We start from the raw sequence: 27,880 nt of genomic DNA on the forward strand, positions 1-27,880 counted from the left end.
CATTACAAAATCAACTTTCCCCAGGCCCACATTTACATTATCCTTGAATGAGGCACCTCTTGTTAGCAGCCAGAAAAGGACACTATAAGGGAGCATATGTAGCTGAGAATCAGGGAAGTTTATAGCAGTCATCTGGCAAAGATGATATGTGGAAAATGCAGGGTGTTGTGGCAGAATGAGTAGTGAATCTCAAGTTCAAATTCTAGTTCTGCTTCTTATACCTTTGTGATCTTGGGCAGTTTATCTTCTTGGATGGCCTTTTAAGCTTCCATAGGTTTAATTGTCATCCCTCTTCAGATGATTCCTAGATATATAAATCCAGTCCTAGTGTTTCTCCTGATCTCTAAGGATGTTGCCAACTGGATATTGTGTAGGCATTTCAAACTTAGTATGTCCAAAACAGGACTTATTGTTTCTTCCAAATACTCTCATCTTCTCAGTTTCTCTAATAACTGTCAAAGAAACCACCATCTTCCCAGTCACCTAGGGCCATCTTTGACTCTACTCTCTCACTCACCTCTCATTTTGTCAAATCTTTTTATTTTTTTACCTTCAATTCACCCCCCCAATGTTTCAATGTCTCTAAGATACCCTTCATCTTTGTCATCTCAGACTATTGCAACCATCTTCTAAATGGTCTCCCTGCTTTAGATCTCTCCAAATGTCAATTCCTCTTCCATTCAATTGCCAAGCTGACTTTTCTTAAGTGTATACCTGACTGTCTCACTCTTTTTGCTCAGTGAGCTCTAGTAAGGTTCTCTATTACTTTCAGGATCAAATATAAATTCCTTTGTTTGACATATAAAGCTCTTTATAACCTAGTCCCTTCCTACCTTTCTAGACTCCTTATACTTTACTCCCCTTTATGCATGCTATGATCCAGCTAGATAGTTCCTTGAACATGCACCCCATCCCTGATCTTTGATTCTTAGCTCTCACATGCTCTCCATGCCTGGAGTATTCTGTTACCTCAATCTCTCATTGTCAGCTTCCTCAGCTTCTTTTAAGATTCATCTTAATTTACACCTCTGGCAGGAGGACTTACCAGTCCTCTCCTCATTCCTTTAGCTGCTACCCTCTAAAACTCTAAAGCCTCCCCCTCTAAAACTACCTTCCATCTGCTCTGTATATATATTGTATATACCTAGTTATTGATATACTGTCTCTCCCGTTAGATTGTAAGATCTTTGAAGGCAGGGACCATGAAAAATATGGCCTTTCTTTATATCCTCCAGAACTTAGCACAGGGCCTAACACATTATAAGTATTTAATAAATGGCTATGGAAAACATCTGGCATCACTTCCCTGGGTCTCATTTTTATTCTCTGTAAAATGGACAGGTTGGACTATGTGATCTCTAAGGTGTTTTTTCACTTCTGAAATTCTGTGATCATGGTGATGCAAGGTTCAGGGACTAGGTAGTGGAGTATATGAGTAGATGGGACCTCAGGTGGAAAACTAGATTGACCTCACCCAACCCCATCTAAGAAATCTAGGTGGAGAAGTGTCTAGAATATTGGGTTTCAAGTTAGGAAAACCTCCATTCAAATCCATTCTAAAACACTTACTAGCCATATTACCCTGTGCAAATCACTTTACCTCTCTTTGCATCAGTTTTCTCCCCTGTAAAATGAGAATAACAATAACTCTACTTCCCAAAGTTCTTGTGCCAAGTAAATAAGCTATTTGTAAAGCACTTTGCAATTCCTAAAGTACTGTGTACACCCCAGTTGTTGTTATTCCTCTACTGCTCTCTCTCTCCTTTTTAACCCCTTACCTTCCATCTTGGAATCAATACTTGGTATTGGTTCCAAGGAAGAAGAGTGGTAAGGGCTAGGCAATGGGGGTTAAGTGCCTTGCCCAGGGTCACACAGCTAGGAAGCATATGAGGCCAAATTTGAATCCAGGACCTCCCATCTCTGGGCCTGGCTCTCAATCTACTGAGCTACCTAGCTAATCCCCCTCTACTGTTCTCTTAATTAGATTGTAGCTGGCTGTGAAGTAGGTATCTCTCTCCTACTGTCAACTGTTTGAAGACATTTCTCTCCATTAGTTTGCTCCAGGACAACACAGGATTGATTGTCTATTTACAGGGCATAGGAATCTTATCCCTCACATCCTAAGAGAGATGTATGAATGTTCACTGATAACTTTTCTGTTCTTTTGTGGTTCTTGATCAGACTCCATCTGGAGTATTTTATTCAGATTTTGGTGCCACATCTTAGTAAAGATACTGAGAAATTGAAACCCAGCCAGAGGAAGAATTATGAGGAGACTGAATATAATTTCGTATGAAGACTAGTTGAGGGAAGTGGGGATGTTTAGATTGGAAAAGCAAAGACTTGGGAGAGAGGAATATGATGTTAAATTTGTTCTTCTTTGACTCCAGTAGGCAAAACCAGCAGTGGAAAGAAGTTGCAGAGAGGCAGATTTTGGCTTGACATAAGGAAAACATTTCTTAACCATTTCTCATTGTTCAGATATGTCTGACTCTTTGTGACCTCGTGAACCATAGAACATCAAGGCTATTCATGGTGTTTTCTCAGCAAAGATACTGGAGTGGTTTCTTTGATGAAGTAAGGCAAACAGAAGTTAAATGACATGCCAGTAAAAGTGTGAGGCTGCATTTGAATTCAGGTCTTCCTGAATTCCAGGTCCAGCACTATCCATTGAGAAACCTAGCTGACCCCTTATTAACCATTAGAGTTATCCCCAAAAGAAATAGAGCTCATCGGAAGTTGGTCAATTTCTTATCATTTTACAAAAGGATGTTTGGTTGGAGATAGGTTGGAATATATTTCATTCCAACTCCCAGATATTCTGGGATGTCCATAGACTAGCCACTGGAACTATCAGAGCTTGGCAGGAGTAACATGCCCTCAATGACTAACATTTGACCCAAATGCCAAGTGGTCCCATCACCTTTCCATGGGAGAAGAAGATTCACCTGTCATCTAATATTCACCATTTCTCTTCTGTTTTTTTTTTAAGTCCCAGGGTCAGTCCTCTAATTACTATCTGTTTTTATGGGTCATTTTTTGAGAATAAGTCATCATAGTACAGTACAGTAAAAAGGAAGTTAGATTTGGAATCTGAGCACTTGACCTCAAATTCCAGATATGTCAACTACTGCCAGGGTAACCTTGGACAAATCACTTCCTTTCTTATGGCTCTCATTTTCCTCATTTGTTAAATGAGTTGTTTGGATTTAATGACCCTTATTTAAACTCTCTAGCTCTAAGTTTCAGGATCTATGGCTCAAATCCCTGCTAGTGGGTCTATAAAAACAGATACATACAATTCTCAGCCATTATAAGGAAGGGACATTACTTTAGGTTACTAGATTAGTCCTAGCTAGGAAAAGTTCTTACTTTGGAACACTCAAGAGTCTGAACTCTGGGTAGTCTTCATAAGAATGAGCCCAGGTACATGAAGAGCTTCTAGAAGGTAACAGTTCCATTCTCTGGCCTGAGCTCCTCAGATCTCCAGACAGATTTGTTTATACTAGATTTTAAACATTTTCGTCCTGGCCCCTCGAAGAGAGGAAGTTCTGCCTGACAGACCAACAGGGAGAGAGTATCTGTTATCTGATTCCAAAAGGGACTCTTGACTTTTTTCAGCAGTTCTTAGAAAATCACTTTTCCAAACTAATTTGGTGCAGAAAAGCAAGTTGTGTCCTTTTAGCTCAGCTCTATAGTCAATCTTCGCCTCTCCTTCATCATTGACCAAAGTAGATTGTGGAAAGTAGTTAAGAAGAGCCTCATTGGGAAGAGACCAAACTATGAGGAAAGGGGGACTTCAACTGGAGGAAAAAAGCGAGCAAGAGAGGTAAAACAAGAGGCTGTCTCATCAGAACTCTCCAAGCAATCACAAATTCAATGGGAGACATCTCAGCCTCGCACCACATGCAAATGACAGGTGCACCACACAATTTCAAAGCAGTGTTGAACACAAATCTGACTTCTCTCCTCAGCTTAACACATACCCAGTCTGGTAGGTTACTGAGCAAGAAAGAAAGCATTTATGATGGAAGTAGCATCTCCACAAACTTTCCCCTGGGCACATTTTACCTCCTTCCTGGGCTGTTTGGAGTCCTTGGTCACTGTGCCCTCCCCTGCCATTGTGTCAATGCCTGGATGTCGCCAAAGGTTAAGTATGACCCATTTCCATAAGGGCTCCCCAGACACCTTGTTCCCCTATTCTGTCTTCAGGTCCCTCCCCAACACTCTCCTCTAAAATTAGCAATTCATTTGTGAACCCACCACAGCAACTGGATCTATACATCTCCATATAAATACGCTGGCTTCGGAGCAGCTGTAAAATGCTATTAATTTCGGGAAGTGCTTTGGGGACGGCATACATATTTAACAGCAGAAGCACTGAGCATTAAGACGGGGCTCGCCTTGGTAATGTGTCTCCAGGCCGGCAACATTTCCTAGGGGGTAATTCTGAACTCCACGAGCTACTTATTCATGGACTATTTCACAATTTATTACTGGAAATGTCCAGACAGCCAATTCACAAGCTCTCTCGGCTGCTAATCGATTGCTCAGTGAAGGTGCCCTCAATTTCATAACTTCACGCTCTCATATTGCTCTGGGAGAACGGTGGTGGTAGTTGGGGTAATATTTCTCTTCAACAAGTCACAAAAAAACAGGAGCCCAGAAAAATAACCTTTTCTAGCTTTGTGTTTCTGAGGATCTTTCTCTGGCTTTTTTTACAATCACTTACAACAACATGGAGCCCTGCCCGGCATTAAGTTATCTTCTGACAGGGTCCACAGAGTTAGAATTCCAGGAGATGTTTTTTGGGGGGATGTCCCAAGTGGGAAGGGCTCTGGTTCCAGGCATATAACATCTGCCTTCCTCATCCCCTCACTGTAGTCCTATGCCTACAGATACAGACAGGTGACAGGCACCAAACCCATACATGTACATGAAAATACACAGAACACGTGTTCTAGTGATGTTCATACAACCAACGCAAAATCACACAGAATATACGCATCTTAATATAGACACAAAGAAAAGACATACAGAACCAATACTGACACACAAAATAGACTCGTGATGCTATATAGCCACAGATTCAACCATCTGAATACAGATACAATAGACATAAAGTATGTATGTAACCGGGCTAATAGAAAATAAACAAAGAAAAAACATATAAATCCCAACAATGACACACAAAGTAGATCTATGACTCAATAGATCATACACAAGGACTCAATATGAAAAATCTATATTAAAAATTAAATTAAAATTTAATTAAATTAAATTAAAAATAAGTTTATACACACCCCGATATATGATAGCTGCAGAACATATACATCCTAACATAGACACACAGAATATCCCATAAAAAATCCAATAGATCCATGATCCACTTGACATGCAGAACATACATGCTAACAGATGCATCATGTCTCAAAGAATACAAAAATACACTTCCACGAAAGAGATAAATAGAATAGACACAGCCTAATTCAATTCAAAGAATACCCCCTCCTCCAGAAACCTTACTGCCCTAAAGTATGATTCAACAAATACACGGAATGTATGCACATACCCTTAGCATCAACACTTGACTCTCTGGACACAAAGTAAATACTCCAACACAAAACATGTACAATGCACAGATGTGCTCCTAGAGATACAAAGGACAGTTCTCCAAAATAAATTTGTGACTCAATAGTCACACAGAATGCACACACACACACACACACACACACACACACACACACACACACACACACAGAACCCAGACACACAGAAGATACATCTTTTCAGTAACCCAATGTATGTCCCAAGCATCTAAGGCAGTGGTTCTCAACCTTTCTAATGCCGTGACCCCAAAATACAGTTTCTCATGTTTTGGTGACCCCACACCAAAAAATTATTTTGGTGGCTACTTCAAAACTGTAATTTTGCTACAGTTATGATTCGGAATGGAAATACCTGATATGCATTATGTATTCTCATTGCTACAAATTGAGAGGTTGAGAACCACTGATCTAAGGCAAAGGAGCAAAGGATGAGCATGGTGTGCCATTTTGTGGCTAGGAAAGAGTGAGCTTCTTCATAAGATCTTGGAAGAACAGATGTAGGAGGCAGAGGTTGAGGTCTGATACCTATAGGTTTCTTACTCATTCGCCTCCCTTTCTTTGCCACTTAGAATGGGGAAAAGGAGGAGAGATAGAGGGACCTCCAAGCCACACCTGCATTACAGAATGAGGGATGTTGTTATCAGGTCAGGCAGCCTATCTAGCCACATTTTTCTGGGCAATGGGGCAGGGACAAGCTATTTGGGAATTAGACGGGAGTGAATCCTTTTATCACCCTCCCTCTCCTCTGCTTCTCATTTCAAGACTCTGGTCCTGGTTTCAGGATGCAGAGGTCTAGGGTCCAAGGAGACAGCCTGCTATCACTGGAGGTAGTCTCATGTAGCAGTGATGCCAAACTTAGATAGGAAACAGGGTCCCGCTGGTAGCATATTGATTTAGAAAAAGACAAATTAACATGCATCTATGTCATATTTTTATTTAATTTGGTAAACATTTCCTAATTACATTTTTAATCTGGTTCACTGCCCTAGGAATACTGCTTATGACCTACCATGCAGGAAGCTGGATACTCCTGATGCAGTGGTCTAGGTGCTAGACCTAAGAGTCAGGAAGACTTGTGTTCAAAACCTTAGGCACCTAATTACTAGCTATATGACCTTGGCCAAGTCAGTTAACCTCACATGTCTAGTTTTTATTTTTCCTTTGGATAAGCAAAAACTGGGTAAATGGGGATTATACTTGATGGATTCTAAGGTCTCTTCCTACTATAAGTCATGATCCTATGGCATGCAGCTGAGAGGATTAGGTATTAGGGTCTTAGGATCTTAGAACTTGAGGGATTTAGGGCATGTGGTGTTGTGAGATTCAGAATAGCCAGGGTTCAGGATTTGGGGGAAGTACAGATAAGAAGGGCATAAACTTATTAACCATCAAAAGGGAAAGGGTATGTCAGATCTCCCCTCTTCCCCTCTAACCCATTCCCTACTAACCCCCCCCCCCAAGATCGAGTACTCCTTTTCATTGCTAGACCTCCTAGGAAAGAAGCAAAAGGAAAAGTCTACAAAGCAAAGAATCATTTTGATTGTGGAAGTGAGTAGTTCTTACTTGCCTGAACTGACCTCCCAGTTCTTTCTCCTGTCATTCAAGATGCAGTTGCTGTGACAACCAACACATGCATTCATGCACACCCACACTGGTGTGTGTGTGTGTGTGTGTGTGTGTGTGTGTGTGGTTTGGGTACTTCTCAGAGAGGCAGGAAGGACGGAAAAAGCTTGGGAAGAGGGAGAGGGAACAGCCTCAAGTACCAACTAGATGACCTATAGCTGGACTCTTTTGAGGTCATCTGGTCCAGTCTTTCTAACCTCAAAGATGAGGAAGCTGAAATCAAAGGACACCAAGAGATTTGCCCAAGGCCATCCAGTGTCACAAGAGGTTGAGGCAGGATTTGAAACCATATGCCAGGCATCTTCCCAGTACACCAACCTGATATCCTGTGACTCACATTTAATTAATGGTTGTTGAATTAAAGCTCTGTCAGGTAGAATGAGGGAGGCTCAACTTTTGCTTATCCAAAAGGAAAATAAAAATCAGACAAATTCAAAAATCTTGTTTCAGCAGATGCAGATGTGACATGTTTCCCTTTGTATACAAGGATGACCCACACTGGTCTACTAATGCCCCATGTTCTTCCCATATTGCTGAACTCTTATTTCAGCAGTGGGGATGGGCATACTAAGTCATTCTAATAACCATTAGAAAGAGGACCATCTCAAATTAGGGCTCAGTCTTCCCTGAGGATGGAACCAGAGCTCAGTCCATGGGCAGTCTTTAGCTAGGATTAGGGCTCAGTCTGTATTGGGTTCAATGGCCAGTTTTTAGTTGGAACCAAAGGCAAGTAGGTGGTACAGTGGATAGAGCACTCAGTCAGGAGTTAGAAAGATCTGAGTTCAAATCTGGTCTCAGTTACTGGTTGTGTGATCCTGAGCAAGTCACTTAATCCCATTGGGGTTTTCTTGGCAAAAATACTGGAGTGGTTTTCCATTTCCTTCACCAGTTCATATTTATAGATAAGGAAATGGAGGCAATCAGGGTTAAGCCTTCACATAGGAGGTAGTCTTAGTGTTAAGATTTGAGGAAAGCTAAGGCTGCTGGGTGATCTTGGACAAATCACCTGAACCTGTTAGCCTCAGTGTCTCTTCAGGGCTCAATGAATTCCACTGTATGAATCCCTGAGATGGCCCCACCTCAAAAAGAACATCTCTCTATTTCCATAGTACTTTACAACCTGTCATGTACGCTTTTCTCACAATACCCTCATTATGTAGTCTAAATATGGTTATCCTAAGCAGCTAAGGTAGCCTAATGTATAGTGGGCTGTATTTGGAGAAAGGAATACCTGTGTTCAAACTGTGTCTCAGATACTTACTAGTTGGGTGACCCTGGGCAAGTCACTTAACTAGTGTCTGCCTCGGGTTCCTCATATGTAAAATTGAACTTATAATGTTCCCTACCTCACAGGATTATTGTGAGTATCAAATGAGATGAGATATGTAAAACATTTTATAAAAATTTTAAAACCCTAAAAAATTTAATTATTATTATTATCTTTTTTATAAATGAGAAAATTGAAATTTAGAGAGGGGTGGGTGACTCATTCAAATCACAGAACCACAGAATATTAGTGTTGTAAGGAACCTTAGAGGCCACAGAATCCAACTAAATAAAAATCTTCCTTACAACATAAGGAATAATTGAAAATTGGCCATATTATCTTTGCTAATAAAGGTCTAATGATGACCTAGTGATTCTCATTCTCTCTCTCTCTCTCTCTCTCTCTCTCTCTCTCTCTCTCTCTCTCTCTCTCTCTCTCTCTCTCTCTCTTCTCTCTCTCTCTCTCTCTCTCTCTCTCTCTCTCTCTCTCTCTCTCTCTCTCTCTCTCTCTCTCTCTCTCTCTCTCTCTCTCTCTCTCCTTTACTTTCCACCTTAGAATAAATACAGTATATTGGTTCCAAGGCAGAAGAGTGTTATGGACTAGGCAAAGGGGATTAAGTGACTTGCCCAGGGTCACACAGTTGGCAAGTATCTGAGACCGGATTTTAACCTAGGACCCTACATTTCTCGACTTGGCTCTCAATCCACTAAGCTACCCAGCTGCCTCTCTCATTATCTCTTAAGGAACACCATTCCATTTTTAGATCGCTCTAATAGTTAAGAAGCTCCCCCTTATCCTATGCCTAAATATGTGTCTGTAACTTGCACCCATTGCTTGTATCATAGTTGTGTCCTCTGAGGCCAAAAGCAAAGAGTTTAATTCCATTCCATTAAAGCAGCCCTTCAGCCACTTGAAGATAACTCTCATGACTTCCCTTAGTCTTCTCTTCTCCTAAATGAACACTCCCAATTTTTTCAAATGAATCTTCTATGACATGATCTTAAGGCTACTTTAGCTTTGTTTTTTAAATAATGGTGTCCAGATCACCAAGCTACATCTCAGCCAGCCAACAAGCATTTATTACACTTTCTATGTGCCTTCTACTTTCCAAATGCTGAGGACAGAAAGAAAGGCAAATGCAATGGGCATGTCCTTCTCAGGAGTTAACATTCAAATGAGGTAGACAACCTGTAAGTAAGAAGATATCTATAAGGGCAGCTAGGTGTCACAGAGGATAGAGTACTGAACCTGAAGTTAGGAAGACTCATTTTCCTGAGTTCAAATCCAGCCTCAGACACTTACTGGCTGTGTGATCCTAGTCAAGTCATTTAACCCTGTTTACCTCCATTTCTCAGCTATAAAATGAGTTGAAGAAAGAAATGACAAACCACTCAAACCACTCTGGTATCTTTGTCAAGAAAACCCCAAATGGAGTCACAAAGAGACATAAAATAAAAAACAACACACATGGCGTATATAGAGTAGATGGAAGGTAATCTGACAACACTAGTAGCTAAGGTAAAGACCTCCCGCAGAAGGGGTGACTTGAGCTGAGTCTTGAAGGGCTAGAAGGAAGTCACAAGGCAGAAATAAGGAGAAAGAATATTCCATATACTTTCCCATGATTTCCAAATCCCTCTCCATCGCAATGTTCTGATTCCATGGCAGAATCCTATGCCCTACCAGCCCTGCTCTAGCCATATATCGATCCTAGAGGCTCACCAAGATAGATCATGATACAAGGCATCGTAGTCATACTATTTAACACCTCCTCATCTCCACTGACAACATCTGGGAGCCAGAAAGAAGTTAAAGTATAGTGACATAAGATACCAGCTTCTGAGCTGAAAAATACAGGTCTTAGATGTAATATGTAATATAATTACATATTTTTTTTACAAAATTTTTTTTACAAAATTTTACAAAAATTACAAAAAAATATAATAAAAATATAATCATATTATATATGATTAGATTATAATATATATAATAATAAATGTAAGAGTGTAATAAACAGTAATATTCCCAGATCACTGGCCCCTGTATAATCAGTATTGACTACACTGAGGTAGAAGTCCTCTTTGGGAAGGGAGTGAGGATAGTTGTTTAAAGCTTCTCCTTCCTCCCATTCACCTGTTTCTTTGAGAACATTACTTGGAGGTTTCCCTTCCACACTTCTATGTAGCAACCCATCCATACCCTCTGTGTGTGTGTGTGTGTGTGTGTGTGTGTGTGTGTGTGTGATGGAATTCTCAGTAAGAGGAGGAATATCCAACAGTGCCCCTAATGGGCTGAGTCCTTTTGTCCCTATTCTCCCCACTCCCTATCCCTCTTCCTCTTGATCCTTTGCCCATTCTCCCCTCCACCTCTAGTCCCTCTATCTATGGTCCCTCCATCCCTGGTTCCATATCTCCAGCCCTTCCATCTCACTTCTTCTAGCCTGTGTCCCTCCATTCTAGGTCCTGTATCACTAGTCCCCCAACCCTTCACATGCTTGGTCCTCTCACTGTAGGTACTAGGCCTGTGTCTGGGGAAAAAGAATGCCAAATGCCTCCTCCAAAACTTGTATTAAAATTCTTAGATTCGTGAGAGCCTTCTGTAGAGATTCATGCTTAGTATTCATGAGATTTTGAGCTGGGAGGGACCTGGGGGGTCATCATAGCTTGCCCCTTCATTTTTCAAATAAGGAAGTAGAGAAGAGAAGGCAATTGTTGCCCAAGGCCATACTGGTGGAAAGTAGGAAGCAGAGCTGGGATTCAAATCCAGGTTCTTGGACTCCAAATATTAGACTATTGCTCTCTGGACTATGCCAGGCATTCAGTTTCTCCCTCATTTATACCCTCAACCTGCCCTAGACCACTGGCTCCTTCTCTGCTTTCCTGGAAACACTCCATTAGGAGCAGGGCACTTTCCCAAGCATAGAAGGCCTGCCACTGGAAGATGAGTTTTTCTCTCATTACTATCTTCCCTGCTATCCCGTCTTCATCTGATATTCTCAGGGGCTGTCATGCAGAGCCATGGCTTCTTACCAGCACAGTGGTGACAATGAGGGACCTGTTGGTCAAGGAATCAGTGACGTTGGGGCCCCGGCCCTTGGCAATCTCTGTGATGTTGAGACCATCAGCAGGACACCACACACCCACCTGGAAAGAAGACAGAAAAATGATAGATAGATAGATAGATAGATGAGGTTATTGGAATTTTAAGGAAGAATCAAAAAGTGGATAGAGACCTCAAAAAACCTGACTTCAAGCCCCAGATCTGCTGTTAAGCAAATGTGTGATTTTGGGGAGAGTCTTTTATTTTCTCTGAGCCTCAGTTTCCTGACATACCCAATGAAGGGTTCAATTTTGAAAATACAAAAGGTCTCCTTGAACTCTGACATTGACCCTGTGAAATCTCTGATGAGATACATGGAATTTAAGCCAATAAAACCTGCACCATCTGCCTATCTCTTATCAACCTGGATTTTCTAGTTCCTCAGAGGTAGAATCTTAGGGTTGGAATCTCTAGGACTTCATAGGGGAAGCTGGTCCAACACCTGTCACTTTGTAGATGATGAAGCTGTTGTCCAAGATCAGACAGGTGGAAGACTCAAGGCTGGACCTCAGGCATTCTGACTGCACAGAAACAAAGGCTCTCAGAGCTGAAGGGAACCTCAGAAAGTCTAAGTCCCATTTAAATGAGAATCTCCTCTTCTGCACTGTCCACAAGTGGCCATCAGATTTTGGCTTTTTCTTTAAATTTAGTCATCCTTCCCAAATGAGAGCATAGATCTAGAGTTGGAAAAGATCTCTGAGGTCATCTGGTTTGATCTCTTCTTTGTACAAATGAGGAAACTGAGGACTGGAAAGTGAAATAAGTTGGACTTAGTTAAGGCCACATAAATAGTCAGCATCAGTGACAAGACTTTAGATTCTCAAAGTCTGGGGTCAGTGCTACTTCTCTTAGGGATTCTCTTCTGCTATTAGAATGTAAACTCCCTGAGGGAAGAGACTGTCTTTCTTTATGCTTGTATTTGTACTCCCAGCACTTAGCTCAGTGCCTGACATATTGGAAGAGCTTAATGAACGTTTGTTGAACAGGTAGCACAGTGGATAGAGCACCAGGCATGGAGTTGGGAAGACCTAGGTTCAAATCTAACCTCAGCCACTTCCTAGCTATGTGATCCTGGGCAAGCCACTTAACCTCCATTTCCTAGTCCTTAGAGCCAATACAGTAATGATTGTAAGACAGAAAATAAGAGTTTAAACATAAATAAATGTGTGTTTCCTGTTGTCTGGCTGCCTAAATAGCTCCTTTCTGCAGCTGGCACCTGGTTAACTTATCAAGCTCTCTGAGCCTTGTTCCCTGGATTTTCTGTAATTTAATAATTTCTGTAGGACCTACCAAACAGGGTTGTGATGAGGTTTAAATGAATTAATATAAGCTCTTAAAAGAAACTTTTAAGTTTATATGATTGTGAGTTATTAGTAGCAGTTATTACAAAATACGCTCATTAAAGGCAGCCCAACAGAGTGAATATTATTAGGAAATATATGTCTGAAATACATCCTGACAGGGAATGGATAAAGCACTAGCCTTGGAACTCAGGAGGATGTGAGTTCAAATTCTTCCTTGGACACACACTCATAGGTCCCTGGGCAAATCATTTGCCTCTCAGAGTTCTAGGACTCTCCCTGTAACTCTAAGTTGCAGAGAAGGGGCTGATCTATATTGGGTAGTATTAGTAAAAGGAGCCAGGAAGATCTGAGTTCAAAGCCTGCCACCTCTGACACATACCATCTATATGACTCCAGGCAGGTCAAAGCTTCTCAGTGTTGTATACATTTTTCTTTTTTTAGACTCTTACCTTCTATCTTACAATCAATACTATGTATATTGGTTTTAAGGCAGAAGAGCAGTAAGGGCTAAGAAATAGGGGTTAAGTGACTTGCCCAGGGGTCACATAGCTTGGAAGTGTCTGAGGTCAGATTTGAACCTAGGACCTCCAGTCTCTAGGTCTGGTTCTCAATCCACTGAGCTACCCAGCTGCCCCCATTATAGGTAGTTTTCTAAACATAATATGTCACAGAGTATACAGACCTGCATTAGAAAAGGGTCTTCATCTTGGCACTCTATCACTATATATATATATATATATATATATATACATATATATGTATATGCATATGCATATACATATACATATATATAGTCCCTAACCCTATTATTATGAAAATGAGATTCCTGAGTAAAGCAGTTAATGAAGAAGAACCTAGAAATAATCAAGGAGAAGTGATGGTCTGGTCCCAAATATGGCAAATGGGAGAAAATGAAAGAGAAATAATAAGAGCTCAGGTAATGCATTTCATCAGTGGAATTACCTCAGGAGGCCACAAACACATGCATGAGTAACGGGTTCTTGTCCCAGGGCTTGTCCTGGGAAGGCAAGGGAGGGGAAGACACATTTTTTTCCAGAGGAAGAGATCAGGGCAGTAGCATTTCAGAGACCACTGAGGCTGGTGACAGGCAAACAGGGTGAACTCTCTCTCTCCAAGACTTCTGGCTTGCTAGGGAGTTGAGGACTAGTTTTAATTCAGGCTAGACATCTCTTTCCTTTTCCTTCCCCCCAGTCACTTCCATTGATTTTGAGTGTGTGTGTGTGTGTGTGTGTGTGTGAGAGAGAGAGAGAGAGAGAGAGAGAGACAGACAGACAGACAGACAGAGAGAAAGAGAGAGACAGAGACAGAGACACAGAGAGAGACAGAGACAGATAGACAGACAGACACAGAAACAGAAAGACAAAGACAGAGAGACTGAGAGAAGAGAGAGACAGAGGCAGAGAAAGTGGTGAGAAAAGGAAACTGGAGAAGAAGAATTTACTTCCTCAGGAGCTCTTACTGTGGGTTCAACTATGGATTCACAAAACCTCAGAGCTTGAAGAGACCTCAGAGGGCATAAAGTTCAATTTCTACCTGGGCAGAAGCCCACCTGACAACATCCTCAACAAGTGGTCCTCCAGTCTCTGAAGTTGAATACCTCACTAACTGAGCAGGTCATTCAAACTTCCCTTAAAACTTGGTTTCTTCATAATTCAAATGAGTATAATAAAAGTAGTGTCCTCAGTGTCAGAGGCAGGATCTCTGAATGGTCTAGCATCCATTGGACCAGAGAGAACAGCCAGGTGGCACAATGGTGCAGCATGCTTGGCTTGGAGTCAGAAAGACTGGAGTTCAGATCTTGTTTTGGACACTTACAACATGTGAGACTTTGGACAAATTACTTTCCTGTCTGTAAAATGAGGGTAATAATAGCATCTGCTTCATGGGTCTGTTGAGAGAATACAATGAGATAGATTGTGAAAAGCTCTTTGCAAACCTTAAAATTCTGGGAAAGGTTAGCTCTTATGACAAGGAGGAGCCGATGCCTTTCCTCAGTCAAGATGGTCAGAATCTGAGACTCCAAATGTAGCTTGACTGGCATAGAGGACAGTGGAACAATCTCCTCACTCATTCTTGTCACTAGACTTCTATTAAGGCAGCCATGGTTGGATCAAATTATCTTTTTTTCTGCTTCCACAGCATACTCTTGTGTCATATTGAGCTTTTGATGACCCCCTGCTCACCCCAAGTCTTTTTTGGAAATAATCATGGAACCTTGAGTCTGCAGAAAATTCGTGCTATGCTCTCCTCTCCCTTCCCAAGGCTGCTCATGCCCTTTCTGTCCTTGGCCAACCTCGGGAGGGAATTGTCCCCTTCGAGGAACCCAGGAAACTTAATCAATTAACCAGAGAGGCAGACTACAAATATCCCATTAAGAGAGCTGTGCAAACCAGATAGCAAAGAGACATGTAATTATGCTCCAGTAATTCTGCCTTAATCCTCCCAACACCCAAGCGGGCAGGATCAGGGCCCATCCGGATTAACAAACAGTAGGGCAAACACAATACTGGAAGGCTGTGATCCGACACTTGGCCAGCCATTCTGCACCCCCTCCCCCCTGCCCTTGCTGCCTGAGTGATGGAGAATATGTGTCCTGGAGAGGGTCTGGCAGGGATTAGACCAAAGTAGACTGAGTGGCCCACTGCTCCCATAAGCTGAGATTAATGCCCAGAGCAGGTGTGGAATTCCAGGTCCTGCAGACAATTCTGCCTGCCCCCATCATCTCATAGCAGGGGTAGGCACACAGTGGATGAACAATGTGTTGATCAATGATTTTTTCCATGAATTCATTTGACCAATCTTTCAATTAAGCAGAGGTATGCCATGTTCCATTAGATGCAAGGTTAAATGTTTGAGATGTAAAGATCAAACACAAAACAAGCAGTCTTTACCTTCAAAAAGCTTACATTCAAATGAAAGTGTGGGGGATATGAGATGTATACAAATAAATTTAATGCAGTATAGGGAGTAATGAAAGCAAATGAGAATTCCAAACAAAATGCTAAAAAAAAATGAAAGTGGGTAAAAAAAAAACCACTTTCATCTGGGGTGTTCAGTGAAGTGGAACCTAAGCTGAGTGTGGCAGGAAGGGATGAGAAGATAGAGATGAGAAGATAGTGTATCCAGGAATGGGAGGCCCCTTTTCCTCCTTCCTCCCCTCCTTTTTTCCTCCTCCCCTCCCTCTTTCATTCTCTCTCTCTCTCCTTTTATCTTTCTCTCTTTCTCTTTCTCTCTCCCTCTCTCCCTCCCTCTCTCTCCTTCCTTCCTTCCTTCCTTCCTTCCTATCTACCAAGTATAAAGACTTGTGCTGGATACATTTGTTGAGATACAAAGTTTTTAATACATAATTCCTGCCTGAACTCCACAATCTACCATCACCAATAGTAACTACATTTACTAAATGCCTACTATGTTCAAAGCCCTAGGCTAGGGACTGAGAGAATGAAGATATGTTCTAGTCTTTGTTCTCATGGAACTCACAATCTAGGAGGGAAAATGAACAAAAAACAGATGACTATAGTGCACAGTAGGGAAACAACAGATAGGTATATAATGACTACAATTTAAGGCTATAACACAATGGAAAACATGTTGGATTTGAACTCTTAGGACTGTAGATCTAGAACTAATCTAGTTCAATTTTATCATTTTGCAGATAAGCAAACTGAGGCTTCAAGAGGTTAAGTGACTTGCTCATTGCAAAGCAGGGCTAGGATTTGAACCTAGGGACTTTGATCCCAAAGATAACATTCTTTCCACTGTATCATATTAGCCCTATATCCAAAAAGTTATTCAGGCAATTATTCCCTGGTTGACCTCGGGCAGTTCATTTAGCTTCTCTGGGCCTCAGTTTCCTGCTCTATAATATGAAAGACTGAACATGATGTCTTAAGAGGTCCTTTCCAGGGGGAAGCTGGGTAGCTCAGTGGATTGAGAGCCAGGCCTAGAGACGGGAGGTCCTAGGTTCAAACCTGGCCTCAGCCACTTCCCAGCTGTGTGACCCTGGGCAAGTCACTTGACCCCCATTGCCTAGCCCTTACCATTCTTCTGCCTTGGAGCCAATATACAGTATTGACTCCAAGACAGAAGGTAAGGGTTTTATAAAAAAAAAAAGAGGTCCTTTCCAGTTTCAAGGCCTTAATACTATGAACAATAGCAGACTCTAGTGGGGCAGATAGGTGGCTCAGTGGATTGAGAGCCAGGCCTAGAGACAGGAGGTCCCAGGTTCAAATCTGACCTCAGACACTTTCCAACTGTGTGACCCTGGGCAAGTCACTTAACCCCCATTGCCTAGCCCTTACTCCTCTTTGGCCTTGGAACCAATATACAAAGTATTGATTCTAACAGACAGAAGGTAAAAGGTTTTAAAAATAAGAAACTGAGGTAGTTTGTATTATAGGAGGGTTACAAAGCATTATAGGCTCTGGAAGGGATCCAGGAAGGCTTTCTGGGTGAGAGGGCATTTGTGATCTTTTCCTTGGAGGATAGATTGGAGTTTCAAAAGCAGAGGTGAAAGTGAGAAAGGCCTAATAAGCATAGAGAATGTGAGCAAAAGTAAAGGGATAGGAAAGTACTCCATCTGGGTGAGAAAGATTGAGTCTGGTAAACCCATAGAATGGATAGAACTCCTGGGTAAATTGTGATCCTCCCTTCATCAAGCACCTATGGCACACTTAAGTACTGATGCTGGTGTTTGGGGGAATAAAAGGGAACCACAGATTCTCACAATATTTTCAATTATAAGGCACTGGACTTAGGCCTATAAAATCTAAATTCAGATCCTGGCAATGCTATCTATCAGCTGCGTGATCCCAGGCAAGCCACTTTACATCAAGGCTCAATTTCCTCATGCAGAAATCAGAAAAGAAAAGTAATGCTTTTGCTATTGACTTCACAGGGATGTCTTGAGGATCAAATGCCATAATAATTAGATATTCAACTGGGTCTACTAAGTCTTTAATTTAGGCATTCCAAATCAAATGACATGATGTATATAAAGTGTTTTGTAAACCTAAGTCATTACTACCACCACCACTACTACTACGACTACTACTACTACTACTTCTACTATTACTACTACTTCTACTACTACTACTATTGTTGATGCTGCTACTACTTTTATTGATATATAGGCTTTTAGAGCTTGAAGGGACCCCTCTGTCCATCTAACCAACCCCTCAACCTAAAGGATAATTCTTATCAACTGCATTCCTGAAAATGGGTATCCTATTCATTCTCTCAAATACTCTGGTTACATTATATGAATATCTTATGAAAAATTCCTTGTTAAAGGTCTAAGCTTACAGGGCCAGTCATCTAGAAATTGCTTTTTTTCCCCCTAGGGTCCATGAAATTTCATTTGTGACTACTAGCAAAATAGAGGTGACTATGGGACCATAGATCTAGCACTTAGACTATTCTTAGATGTGAATAACTGAAAGATGAGAGAATATTTTGCAGTTAGAAGGAACACTATCACGTGTGTGTAAGGGAGATTGAGAGAGAGAGAGAGATAGAGAGAGAGAGAGAGAGAGAGAGAGAGAGAGAGAGAGAGAGAGAGAGAGAGAGAGAGAGAGAGAGAGAGAGCTGGCTTCAGAACTAGGAAGATTGAGACTCAAGTCCTACCATTTACATATACTGATTGTGTGATCCTAGGTAAGTCCCTTAACTTAACAGCTTTCAGTGTTTAATTAAACTATGTCCAGTTTCTATCCTCTCAGGGATCTTAGAGATCACTTAGAATAAACTCCTCATCTTACAGAGGAGATTAAGACCCAGAGAAAGGGGACTCACACCTGATCATGGGAAGGAGAGAAGTGGGAAAACTCAGATTCAATTCCGGGTTTCCTGACTCCCTGCCTAGTGTTCTTTTCATTCCTCCAAACAAGTGCTGTTCTCAAGGTTATAGTGAATGGTAGAAGATGGGTACCTTCTTGACCCAACTCCTTTTTCCTGTACATGTGACCTTTCCCTTATTTCTACTCTGACTTCTGTAGGTGACCTCTTCCATGCAGAAGGGGTTGAGCTGAGCACTGACAGGAGAGAAGAGGCACAGTTGCCTCCTCTATCTCCTTCCTCTTCTTGAGGATCAGGATAAGCATTGGGATTTCTCTCTCTGCCAAAATCTTCCCCCAATTATAGCTTAGATAGAGGGATGGTTAAAGGATGGTCCCTGGTATTTTCTAGCATCATACTGTTTCCTCCTCTCAATCTCCCTGTAAACTCTGTCATATTAAAGCTGGAGATTTGCAAACTGCTTGATGGAGGAGGCAGAGAAGGCACTCCTTAAAGAGTCTCAGGCAAAACTCATCTCTCCCCATCACCTGGAAAACCCTAAATCCCCCAAATGAAGTGTCATCCAGAAGCAGACATGGACAGAGAACCCACGGCTCAAAGATGAGAACTGACTAATCCTTTCCAATCCATTCCTGCACTTCAAACAGCTCTCAGCCCAGTCACTGAAATCCACCCACCCAGATCCAAGACCTTGGCAGTCATGAACTCAGCTGCTGACATTCAGGGCTGATTTGTCACAGGTCCCATTTGCAACTTACAGCTCTAACTTGAGGATCACTCTTTGGCCAACCCATCAGATAGCCACAGATGTGGTAGAGAACAAATGAGCAAATAAAGAACTATAATGAGAGGCAGAGCAGGAAAGGAGAAAGCATGTTGGCTTTGGAAGAAGGATAAATTGGCTTAGAATCCCACCTTGGAAACTTCCTGGCTATGTAATGAATCACATTCCATCACAGACACTTCCTGTCTGTTCAAGCATGAGCAAACCACTCACCTTCAGTTTATCATTTATAACATGGGTTTAATTATGGCTGTAGTACCTTCTTCTGTGTATGGAAAGTGTTTTGCAAACCTTTTGAAGGACAGATAAATGCCAGCTATTATTATGGGAAGAGAAATAGGAGAGAATAAGGGATGAGAGGGTAAGAACTAGGTAGGGGAAAGGAGAAAGGAAGGGAGGATGAAGAAAAGAAAATGGGAGAAAAGATGGAAGACAAGGCAGGAGTCAAGAGAAAGCTAAGAGAGAAGAAACAGACAAATTACTTTAAGGCAAATATTATTTTTTTTGGCCTTTGTATCCCTAGCAGAAAGTTTGATAAGGAGAATATGTTTAATAAAGGAATTTTTAGTTGAATTATAACTGTCCCCCATCTCACCACTAGTAGGATATAAGTGCCTTGAAGACTGGGTTTGTGTTGGTTTTAGCTTTGTATCCCCAGAATTTAGCATGCTGTCTGAATTTAGGTAAATACTAGAGGGATCTGTGATTTTCTTGGCACTTGGAACTTCTAGTAGGGTGTTCCTCTCTACCAGTGGAGATGATAACCCTTCCATGACTTAATAGCTAAGTCCCAAGTGTTTTCTAAAGCCCATATATGTTAAGTGACTTGCTCATAGTTAAACAGATAATATATGTCAGTCATCATTTAAATCCAGGTTTTTCTGATTTTAAGTTCATTACTAATCTCTAGGCCCTATTGCCTCAATACCTTGAATGTAGTAGGTTCTTTTAACACATTTGTTAAATTGAATTAGACTAAATCTAATTGTAGTCCCATTCTTTAATTATGGGGAAAATAAAAGGAAAGAAAGCTATCCATTTCTCTTCAATGCTAAAGGACCCATGGCCACTGCCTTTTTCAAGCTGAGCTTTCAGTTCCCATATCCATTCCTTCCCTAAGGACCTAAGACAAGGTAGTTCCCACATCCATAAAGACCTATAAGTCTGTGAGCTATCAGTCCCACAGACAGCTCTTAGGGAATCCTGGAGGGTTATTTATTCTCTGAATCCATGTTTGGCCTATCTGGTGAGAATGACCTGGTGAAACATTGGAGTAATCTCCTTGAATAAGGGCCAGGGAAGATCACAGAAAGTGTTAGTGCCAAGGGTGATTCCAGGAGAATCTGGCACTTGCTATGCCTAGCTGAGTCATCTAGCCACTTGGCGTCAGATGTTTCTCCAGGGCCTGGGGATATGTTCTCCTTGGTTGGAATGAGGGAGAAATATGGAGGCACCTCCCATGCTAATGGGCATGATACCCCTTCCCCATGATTGATTTGTCTTGGGCACCTGTCCAAGTCATTGCCTAGAGAAATCGAATTTAGTTTTCATGTGGGGATACCAGGTCTCTGTAGACACCAGTCTCTTGGACTTTGCTCTTATCCTTCTCAACACCAGAAATAACCCTTAATGTCCACTATGTTAAAAGTTGTCATTCACTTCTTTCAAAACGTACCTCCTTCCAGGAAGTCTTCCAAAACTAACTTCATCCAGTTTGCTAGGTAATAGTACTCCAGTCCCTTGGCCTCTCTCTCTCTCTCTCTCTCTCTCTCTCTCTCTCTCTCTCTCTCTCTCTCTCTCTCTCTCTCTCTCTCTCTCTCTCTCTCTCTCTCACACACACACACACACACACACACACACACTTTGCTTGTACTGTTGTCATTTACATTGTCACATAAAAGTTTATCCCTATGTGGGTGAGTGTATCTCTTCTAGCCCTCAACCTTGGGGATGATTTCCTTAAGGATGTTCTACACTGATCAGAAAGTCACACTCAATGATATACAACAGACACTCTCCCAAGATTATGGGCTTTATTCACCAATTGTGCTTCACAGATTCAGATACTTAGAGATAGATGAGCACTCAGAGATATCCAGTCTATCCCCCTACCTGGTCCTGCATCCCTGACACGAGATCATCCATTCTTTTCTTGAATACCTCCAGCAATAGTAAGCTTAGTACCTCAAAAGGCAGTCCTATCTATTGTGAGACATTCCTCTTTGTTAGGAATTTTTTTCTTACAAGTTGCTTCTCTTTAACTTCCACCCACTGTTCCTAGCTCTTCCCCCTGGGGCCAAACAGAACAAATCTAATCCCTCTTCCACATGACAGCCCTTCAGATATTTGAAGAAAGCCAATGTGTTAGTTTATTTCCACTCAAATGAACATATTTTTGTATGTATTTACTTTATATTCATTTTATATGTATTTGTTTCCCCCATTAGAATGTAAGCTGCTGGCATGTGAGGATTATTTCATTGTGTTTCTGTCTTCAGTGCCTAGTATAATGCCTGTCACACAGTAGGTACTTAGTAAAAACTCAGTGATTAATTGAACTATTTTTCCTGTCTTCTTCAGGCTACACAACCTCATTTTCCTTCAAATGATATTCAACTGACATGATTTGAGTCTCCTAATTTCAGCTCTTTTCCAATGCACATTCTACCTTGTCACTGTCTCTCTTATTTATGAATAAGGAAGGGTCCATAGTAGTGTGGGAACTGATGGATAAAGGGCTTCTTCCTTCCTAATCTTGCATATGATTTAGTGAGGAATGGTCAATAGCTTTTTCTCAGTCTTCATCCTTCTTGACTTCCCTGCAGCATTTGACACTTTTGACTATTTTCTTCCTCTTGATATTTTCTCCTTTCTGGCTTTTCATGACATTACTCTCTCCTGATATTCTTCATATATTTCTGAGTCTCCCTTGCAGTATCAGCATCTGTGTCCCATTATATAACTATGAGTGTCCACCAAGACCTGACCTTGAGCCCTCTATTCCTCCTTTTCTACAATCCTTGGTGATACAAACACATCAGCTTGACATTAAAATTCCTTCACAATCTTGCTCTAACCTACCTTTCCCATTTATTATAAATTACCTTGTTGTTCCCTTAACTCAGGAATTTGCTTCCAGTCTCCACACCTTTAGCCAAGTTTTTCTCTATGCCTGGAATTCACCCCATCCTAACTTTTGTCCCTTAGAATCAAGGTTCAGCACAAGTGCTGCTACCTTGTTGGTAGAAAAGGCCTTTCCTGAAAGTCCTGGTTGTTAGTTCCCTGTCTTCCTACTCCTTAAAAGGACATATATATTGATTATCTGTATACATTGTGTACCCCATGTCACAAGACAGCTAGGTGGCACAATGGATAGAATGTTGGGCCTGGAATCAGGGAAAACTCATCTTCCTGAATTCAAATCTTACCTCAGACATTCAGGAGCTATGTGACACTGGGTAAGTAACTTAACCCTGTTTGCCTCAGTTTCCTTATGTGTAAAATGAGCTGAAGAAGGAAATGGAAAACCATTCTAGTATCTTCACTAAGAAAACCCCAAATGGGCTCATGAAGAGTTGGATCTGATTGAAAAATGACTAAACAACCAGTCCTGCCTCACTGGACATAAATTCCTTGAGGGAAAGGAATTATAATCTTTGGGTTTGTAGGCACAGCACCTAGAACCATGCTTGGGACATAGTAGTCACTTGTCCAACACTTTGTGTTGGATGGATTGAATTGGAAGTGGGAAGTTTGTGGGCTAAATCCTTGTGTGTGGCCCGTCAGACTTCAAAAGGAATTTAGGCTCAATTTCTCTAAAGTACTTTGTTGAGAGGTGGAAGGATGCTCCCTGGGATGGATGTCTCATTGCCTCTGGTCAGCTGCAGGCAAGCTGGGGGCTCTTACACACCTTCTCCAGGCCATCTTCCTTCAGGCTGATGATATCCAAGTCAAAATCAGTCCTTAAGCCACTGGTTTTGTTGAAAACAATCCGTCCAGTTAATCCTTCCCATTGAGCCTGCCGGAGGGAAGAGGGCAGAGCTGCAATTACTTAGCCTCATAAATCATCATTCGGTACAACTGTACAATGCTTCATTTTAATTACTCCTTACACCGAGACTTTTCCCCAAAGACCATGATTAATTAATAATCACCTCCATCATTGCAGGCTGCAGCACAGGCCGGTGATTTCCATAAATTCTATTATACTCTTTAGCCAGACTTACATTTGTACCTTTCTTGTTGAACATCGATCTCAGATTTGCCCAAATGAGCCCCCTGCCTCTGTGCTCAGTGCAAATGTTGCCTGCCTTTCTCAGCTCCCAGAGGAGGGGGAGGGGAGGAAGAAGTAGGGCCCAAACTGAGAGGAGAAGGTTTAGCAAGTCAGAGGCCTCCAAGGCAGGGCAAAGAAGGAAGACCCTGGGATTGTGCCTGGGAAAGTTCAACCCAGGGAGGGAAAGGAAGATGGCAGGGGCAGGAAGGCCAGCAAGTACAACTCATCTGTGCAAGCCCAGCCTATAAAGCCAGCTATGATGATGACGGGAAGTAGAGAGGAGAGAGCAAGTGAATCATGGAGAGAGGCAGATAATAGCAACTGACATTTATACAGAGATTTAAGATTTACAAAGCACTTTATTTACCGCATCTCATTTGATCCTCACTGCAGCCCTGTGCGATAGGTAGGCACTATGGGTATTATTATCATCTCTCTTTTACAAATGAAGGAAGTGAGGCTCAGTGACCCCTAAAGGACTTGCCCAGAGTCACACAACTAATAAGTGTCTAAGATGGGATATGAACTCAGGTCTCTCCTGACTCCCAAGTCTGGTGTTCTTTCTACTACACTATGCTATCTCTTGGTAGAGGCATGGAGTTGAAGGGAGAGGACAGAGAGAGACAGAGGGAGACAGAACTTGAGAGACAGAGACAGCACAAAGACAAAAGTGGAGTCAGACATACAGAGACAGAGACAGAAAAAGAGAGGCAAAGACCAATACAGAGGCAGAGAAACACAGAGAAAGAAAGAGATAGTCATAGACAGATGTAGATGAAGGTAGGAAAAGAGGAGGAAGAGACAGGGAAGGGAAGGGGAAGAAGAGGAGAGAGAGACTAAGGGAAAGGAGAGGGCTGATATAGGGAAGGAGGAAGAAGGGGAGGGAATGGAAGAGAAAACAGATTTAAGAAGAAGACAGGAGAGATCAGGGCAGTACAAGAGAGGAGAGGATAAATGAGAGTCAGAAAGATGAAAGAGAGAAACAAGGAGACACAGATAGACATAGAGAAATGCAGAAGCAGATGAAAGAGACAGAGAGAGGAGCTCAGTCTTGTTAGATTAGTAGGATGACCAATTGAAAGGTGCTCGGGGAATACCAGAACACACATCCTGGGATCCAGTAGTCAAGAATAGTTGTGACTGTGATGTTGCTGACATGTTGTATCTAAATGACCAAGAAGTACTTTAGTGTAATAGGCCTCAGATTAATGTTCACCTTACTGAGGACCCACAGATGCAAACATACAAATAAATAGTTACTGTCATTCTCAGACTCCCTAAGCCCTCTTTTACTCTTGCTGTGGCCGGAGCTGTCCAAGGTCCTTCCCATGCTCACAGCCAGACTGAGTTTAAGAGACATGTCACTTAAGCCTGCTTGTCTAGTCCCTGATGCTCTTCTGCTTTAGAAATGATACTAAGACAGAAGGTGAGCTCTTGGGAGGTTGGGAAGCCACTTGAAGGGCTCCTGTTTCAGAAATCGTGACCTATTTGAGAATTTCCCTGAAACACAACCCCATTGGTCTTAGTTCTTCCCCAAAATACAACTAGTCATCCAGAGTCCTGAGATAAACACCACAAAAATTCCTGTGGGAATGTTAGGAGCAGGAAGACCTCTTGGAAAAACATGTCTAGATTGTTACTGCTGGAGAAGCCCTAGAGAGGATAGGGAACATGATGGAGTTGGGCTGACGAAGAATGCACCTGGGGTACAATCAGTTCACTTGCGGAAAGAACTGCTATCTGGCACTTTCTCTTTTAACTAATTATTCTAGATAACTAAGTGCCATGTATCTAGCTAAAGATGCAATCAGTACCCTCAAATTTGGGGGCTCTGAGGCTAAATCCTATTCAGTCTGCCTTAATTTTGACTTTTGTTTTACTGTCTGAGGCCGAGTATATTTTCTCTTCCTCAGGACAGCCTTTACAAACACAGAAACTGTGTTTTTCAAGTTGCCTCCTCCATCCTGTCCCACTTTCTCAGGGATCTTCCAGGAAGCAGGGGAGTTCCTTACAGAGTATAGTGGGAAAAGACTTGGAATTGGGAGAGACCTAGGTTCGAATCCCATCTCTATCACTTGCTATTGCTCAATCAACCAAGAACCATTTGTTAAATACCTACTAAGTGCTAGACACTATGAAAAATGCTAAGAATAAAAAACAAAATAAAAAAGTCTCTGCACTCAAGAAGCTTACATTCGAATGGATCAGACAACATATACACAGCTAGGTGCACAAAAGATATATACGGAGTAGGTGTATTGACAGTACCATAGGATGGAGAAAAGCTTCCTGGAGAAGGAGGGATTCAAGCTGTGCAGCCATGAGAAAATCACTTAACCTCTCAGAACCTGCTTCATCAATAGCATTATAGGGAACAACATTCACAGACCTACCTTTACAGGGTTAATGTGAAAATCAAATGAAATAATGTATGGAAATCTAAATGAAAATGATGGACTATTGAATAAGTATCTGCATAGAGTGGCAAAATCTCTGCTCTTGCCATTAGAAGATCTGGGTTTGATTCCAGGTATTTACTCTGTGTGACTGTGAGAAAACCTCTTTCCCTCTTGCAAGTTTCCCCAACTCTGAATTAGAGATACATGTAATCCATCCCTCACAGTTCAATGAAGAAAGTACCTTGTCAGCCTCTGAATGTTTTGTCAGTGGGAGTTATTGTTATTACTATTATTAATCCCTTCCAGACTGAGTCCTAAGCAAAGCATGTCCCCCTGTCATAGAACGGAGGGATAGAGGGAGCCCCTCATCATCCCCTCTCAGCATTTGCCTACCTGCCAGCCACTCTCTAGCCAGCCTCTAAATGAAAGATACCTCATATGTTCTGAACTTTGGCCTGGTATTTTCCACATCCTCTCAGAAATGCCAAATCCTTAAATGTTTTACTGTTGGGCTGCCACACGACCAGACACAAGGAGACACAGCTCCCTGAGTGTAGTTGGTTGAAAAAAGCCACAGGCTGGAAGCTAGGCATCCCATCCCTGCTATAGGAATGCTGTGGGACCTTGTTCAAGCTACTTAACCTGTCTGGGTCTTGGTTCCTCTAACAGCAAAATGGAGATCATGAAATAGGTAGCCCACCTAATCTTGCTCCCGGGGCCATTGTAATGATTTAATGAGGCACTATTTCTCAAAGTGCTTTGAGACCCAAACACTTCCAAAATTCATGATGAACTCATTGTGTGTGATACCTCTCTGTGTGTTACCTCTCCACTCATGCATATCAAGAGACAGTGTGGTTTCAGACAGGTTTCAAGTGCTGAACTTGGAGTCAGGAAGACCTGGGTTCAAATTCTGCCTCCAAGCCTTCCTGGCTTGGTTTGGAAATGGTATGGTTTTTAACCAAGATAGGACAACGGCTTAACTATCAGAGCCCAACAGGAATGTGGAAGCCAACTAACAGGTCAATCAAGAAACATTTACTAAGTACCTACTATATGCCAGGCACTGTTCTAGATGCCTTAAGGAACCTATAGAGGTGATTTGAAATTTTCGAGTATTTCAAGGGACAATGGTAAGACTGATAGAAAGGGAAATATCATAGGTGGAGGACAGCTAGGTAGCTCAGTGCAAAGAGAGTGAGGCCTGGAAATGGGGGGTCCTGGGTTCAAGTCTGGCCTCAGATACTTTCTAGCTCTGTGGCAAACTGGGCAAATCACTTAATCCCAATTGCCTAATCCTTACCATTCTTCTGCCGTGGAACCAATGCTTAGTATGGATTCTAAGGTAGAAGACAATGGTTAAAAAAGTCATAGGTGGGAAGATGATGAACTTGACTTTGAGTATGGATCTGAGGCCAGAGAGGGACATACAAGATGGAGATGCACGCAGGCAGCTGGAACAGAGCAAAGTAGAAAGGATGGAACTAGAAATATAGGCCTAGGAGTCTTCCACATAGAGGTAAGTATTAAAGCTCTGAAAGTGTATAAATAAGATAAGGAAGCTTAATAATAATAGTTAGGACCTATATAATGCTTTAAAGTCTGAAAATTATTTAAACATATTTTTATCATTTTATATTCATTCTGGGAGATAGGTTATACTATTTTCTCCATTTCACAGAGAAGGAAATTGAGTCAGGCAGGT

At 41.8% G+C, this 27,880-nt stretch overlaps 1 protein-coding gene across 2 annotated transcripts in view; it reads right to left on the reverse strand.

Annotated features, from left to right (window-relative positions):
* GRIK3 (glutamate ionotropic receptor kainate type subunit 3) overlaps positions 1-27,880 on the reverse strand; it is a 344,698-nt gene that overhangs the window by 71,667 nt on the left and 245,151 nt on the right. For both annotated transcript variants that reach the window (XM_001380822.4, XM_056795163.1), the window contains exons 8-9: positions 23,414-23,521; positions 11,529-11,642 (exon numbers count right to left, since the gene is read on the reverse strand). In XM_001380822.4, coding sequence (XP_001380859.1) covers positions 11,529-11,642; positions 23,414-23,521 — 222 coding nt within the window. The remainder of the gene's footprint in view (positions 1-11,528; positions 11,643-23,413; positions 23,522-27,880) is intronic.

Source organism: Monodelphis domestica, chromosome 4, assembly GCF_027887165.1.
Source record: "Monodelphis domestica isolate mMonDom1 chromosome 4, mMonDom1.pri, whole genome shotgun sequence".
NCBI classification, from domain to species: Eukaryota; Metazoa; Chordata; class Mammalia; order Didelphimorphia; family Didelphidae; genus Monodelphis; species Monodelphis domestica.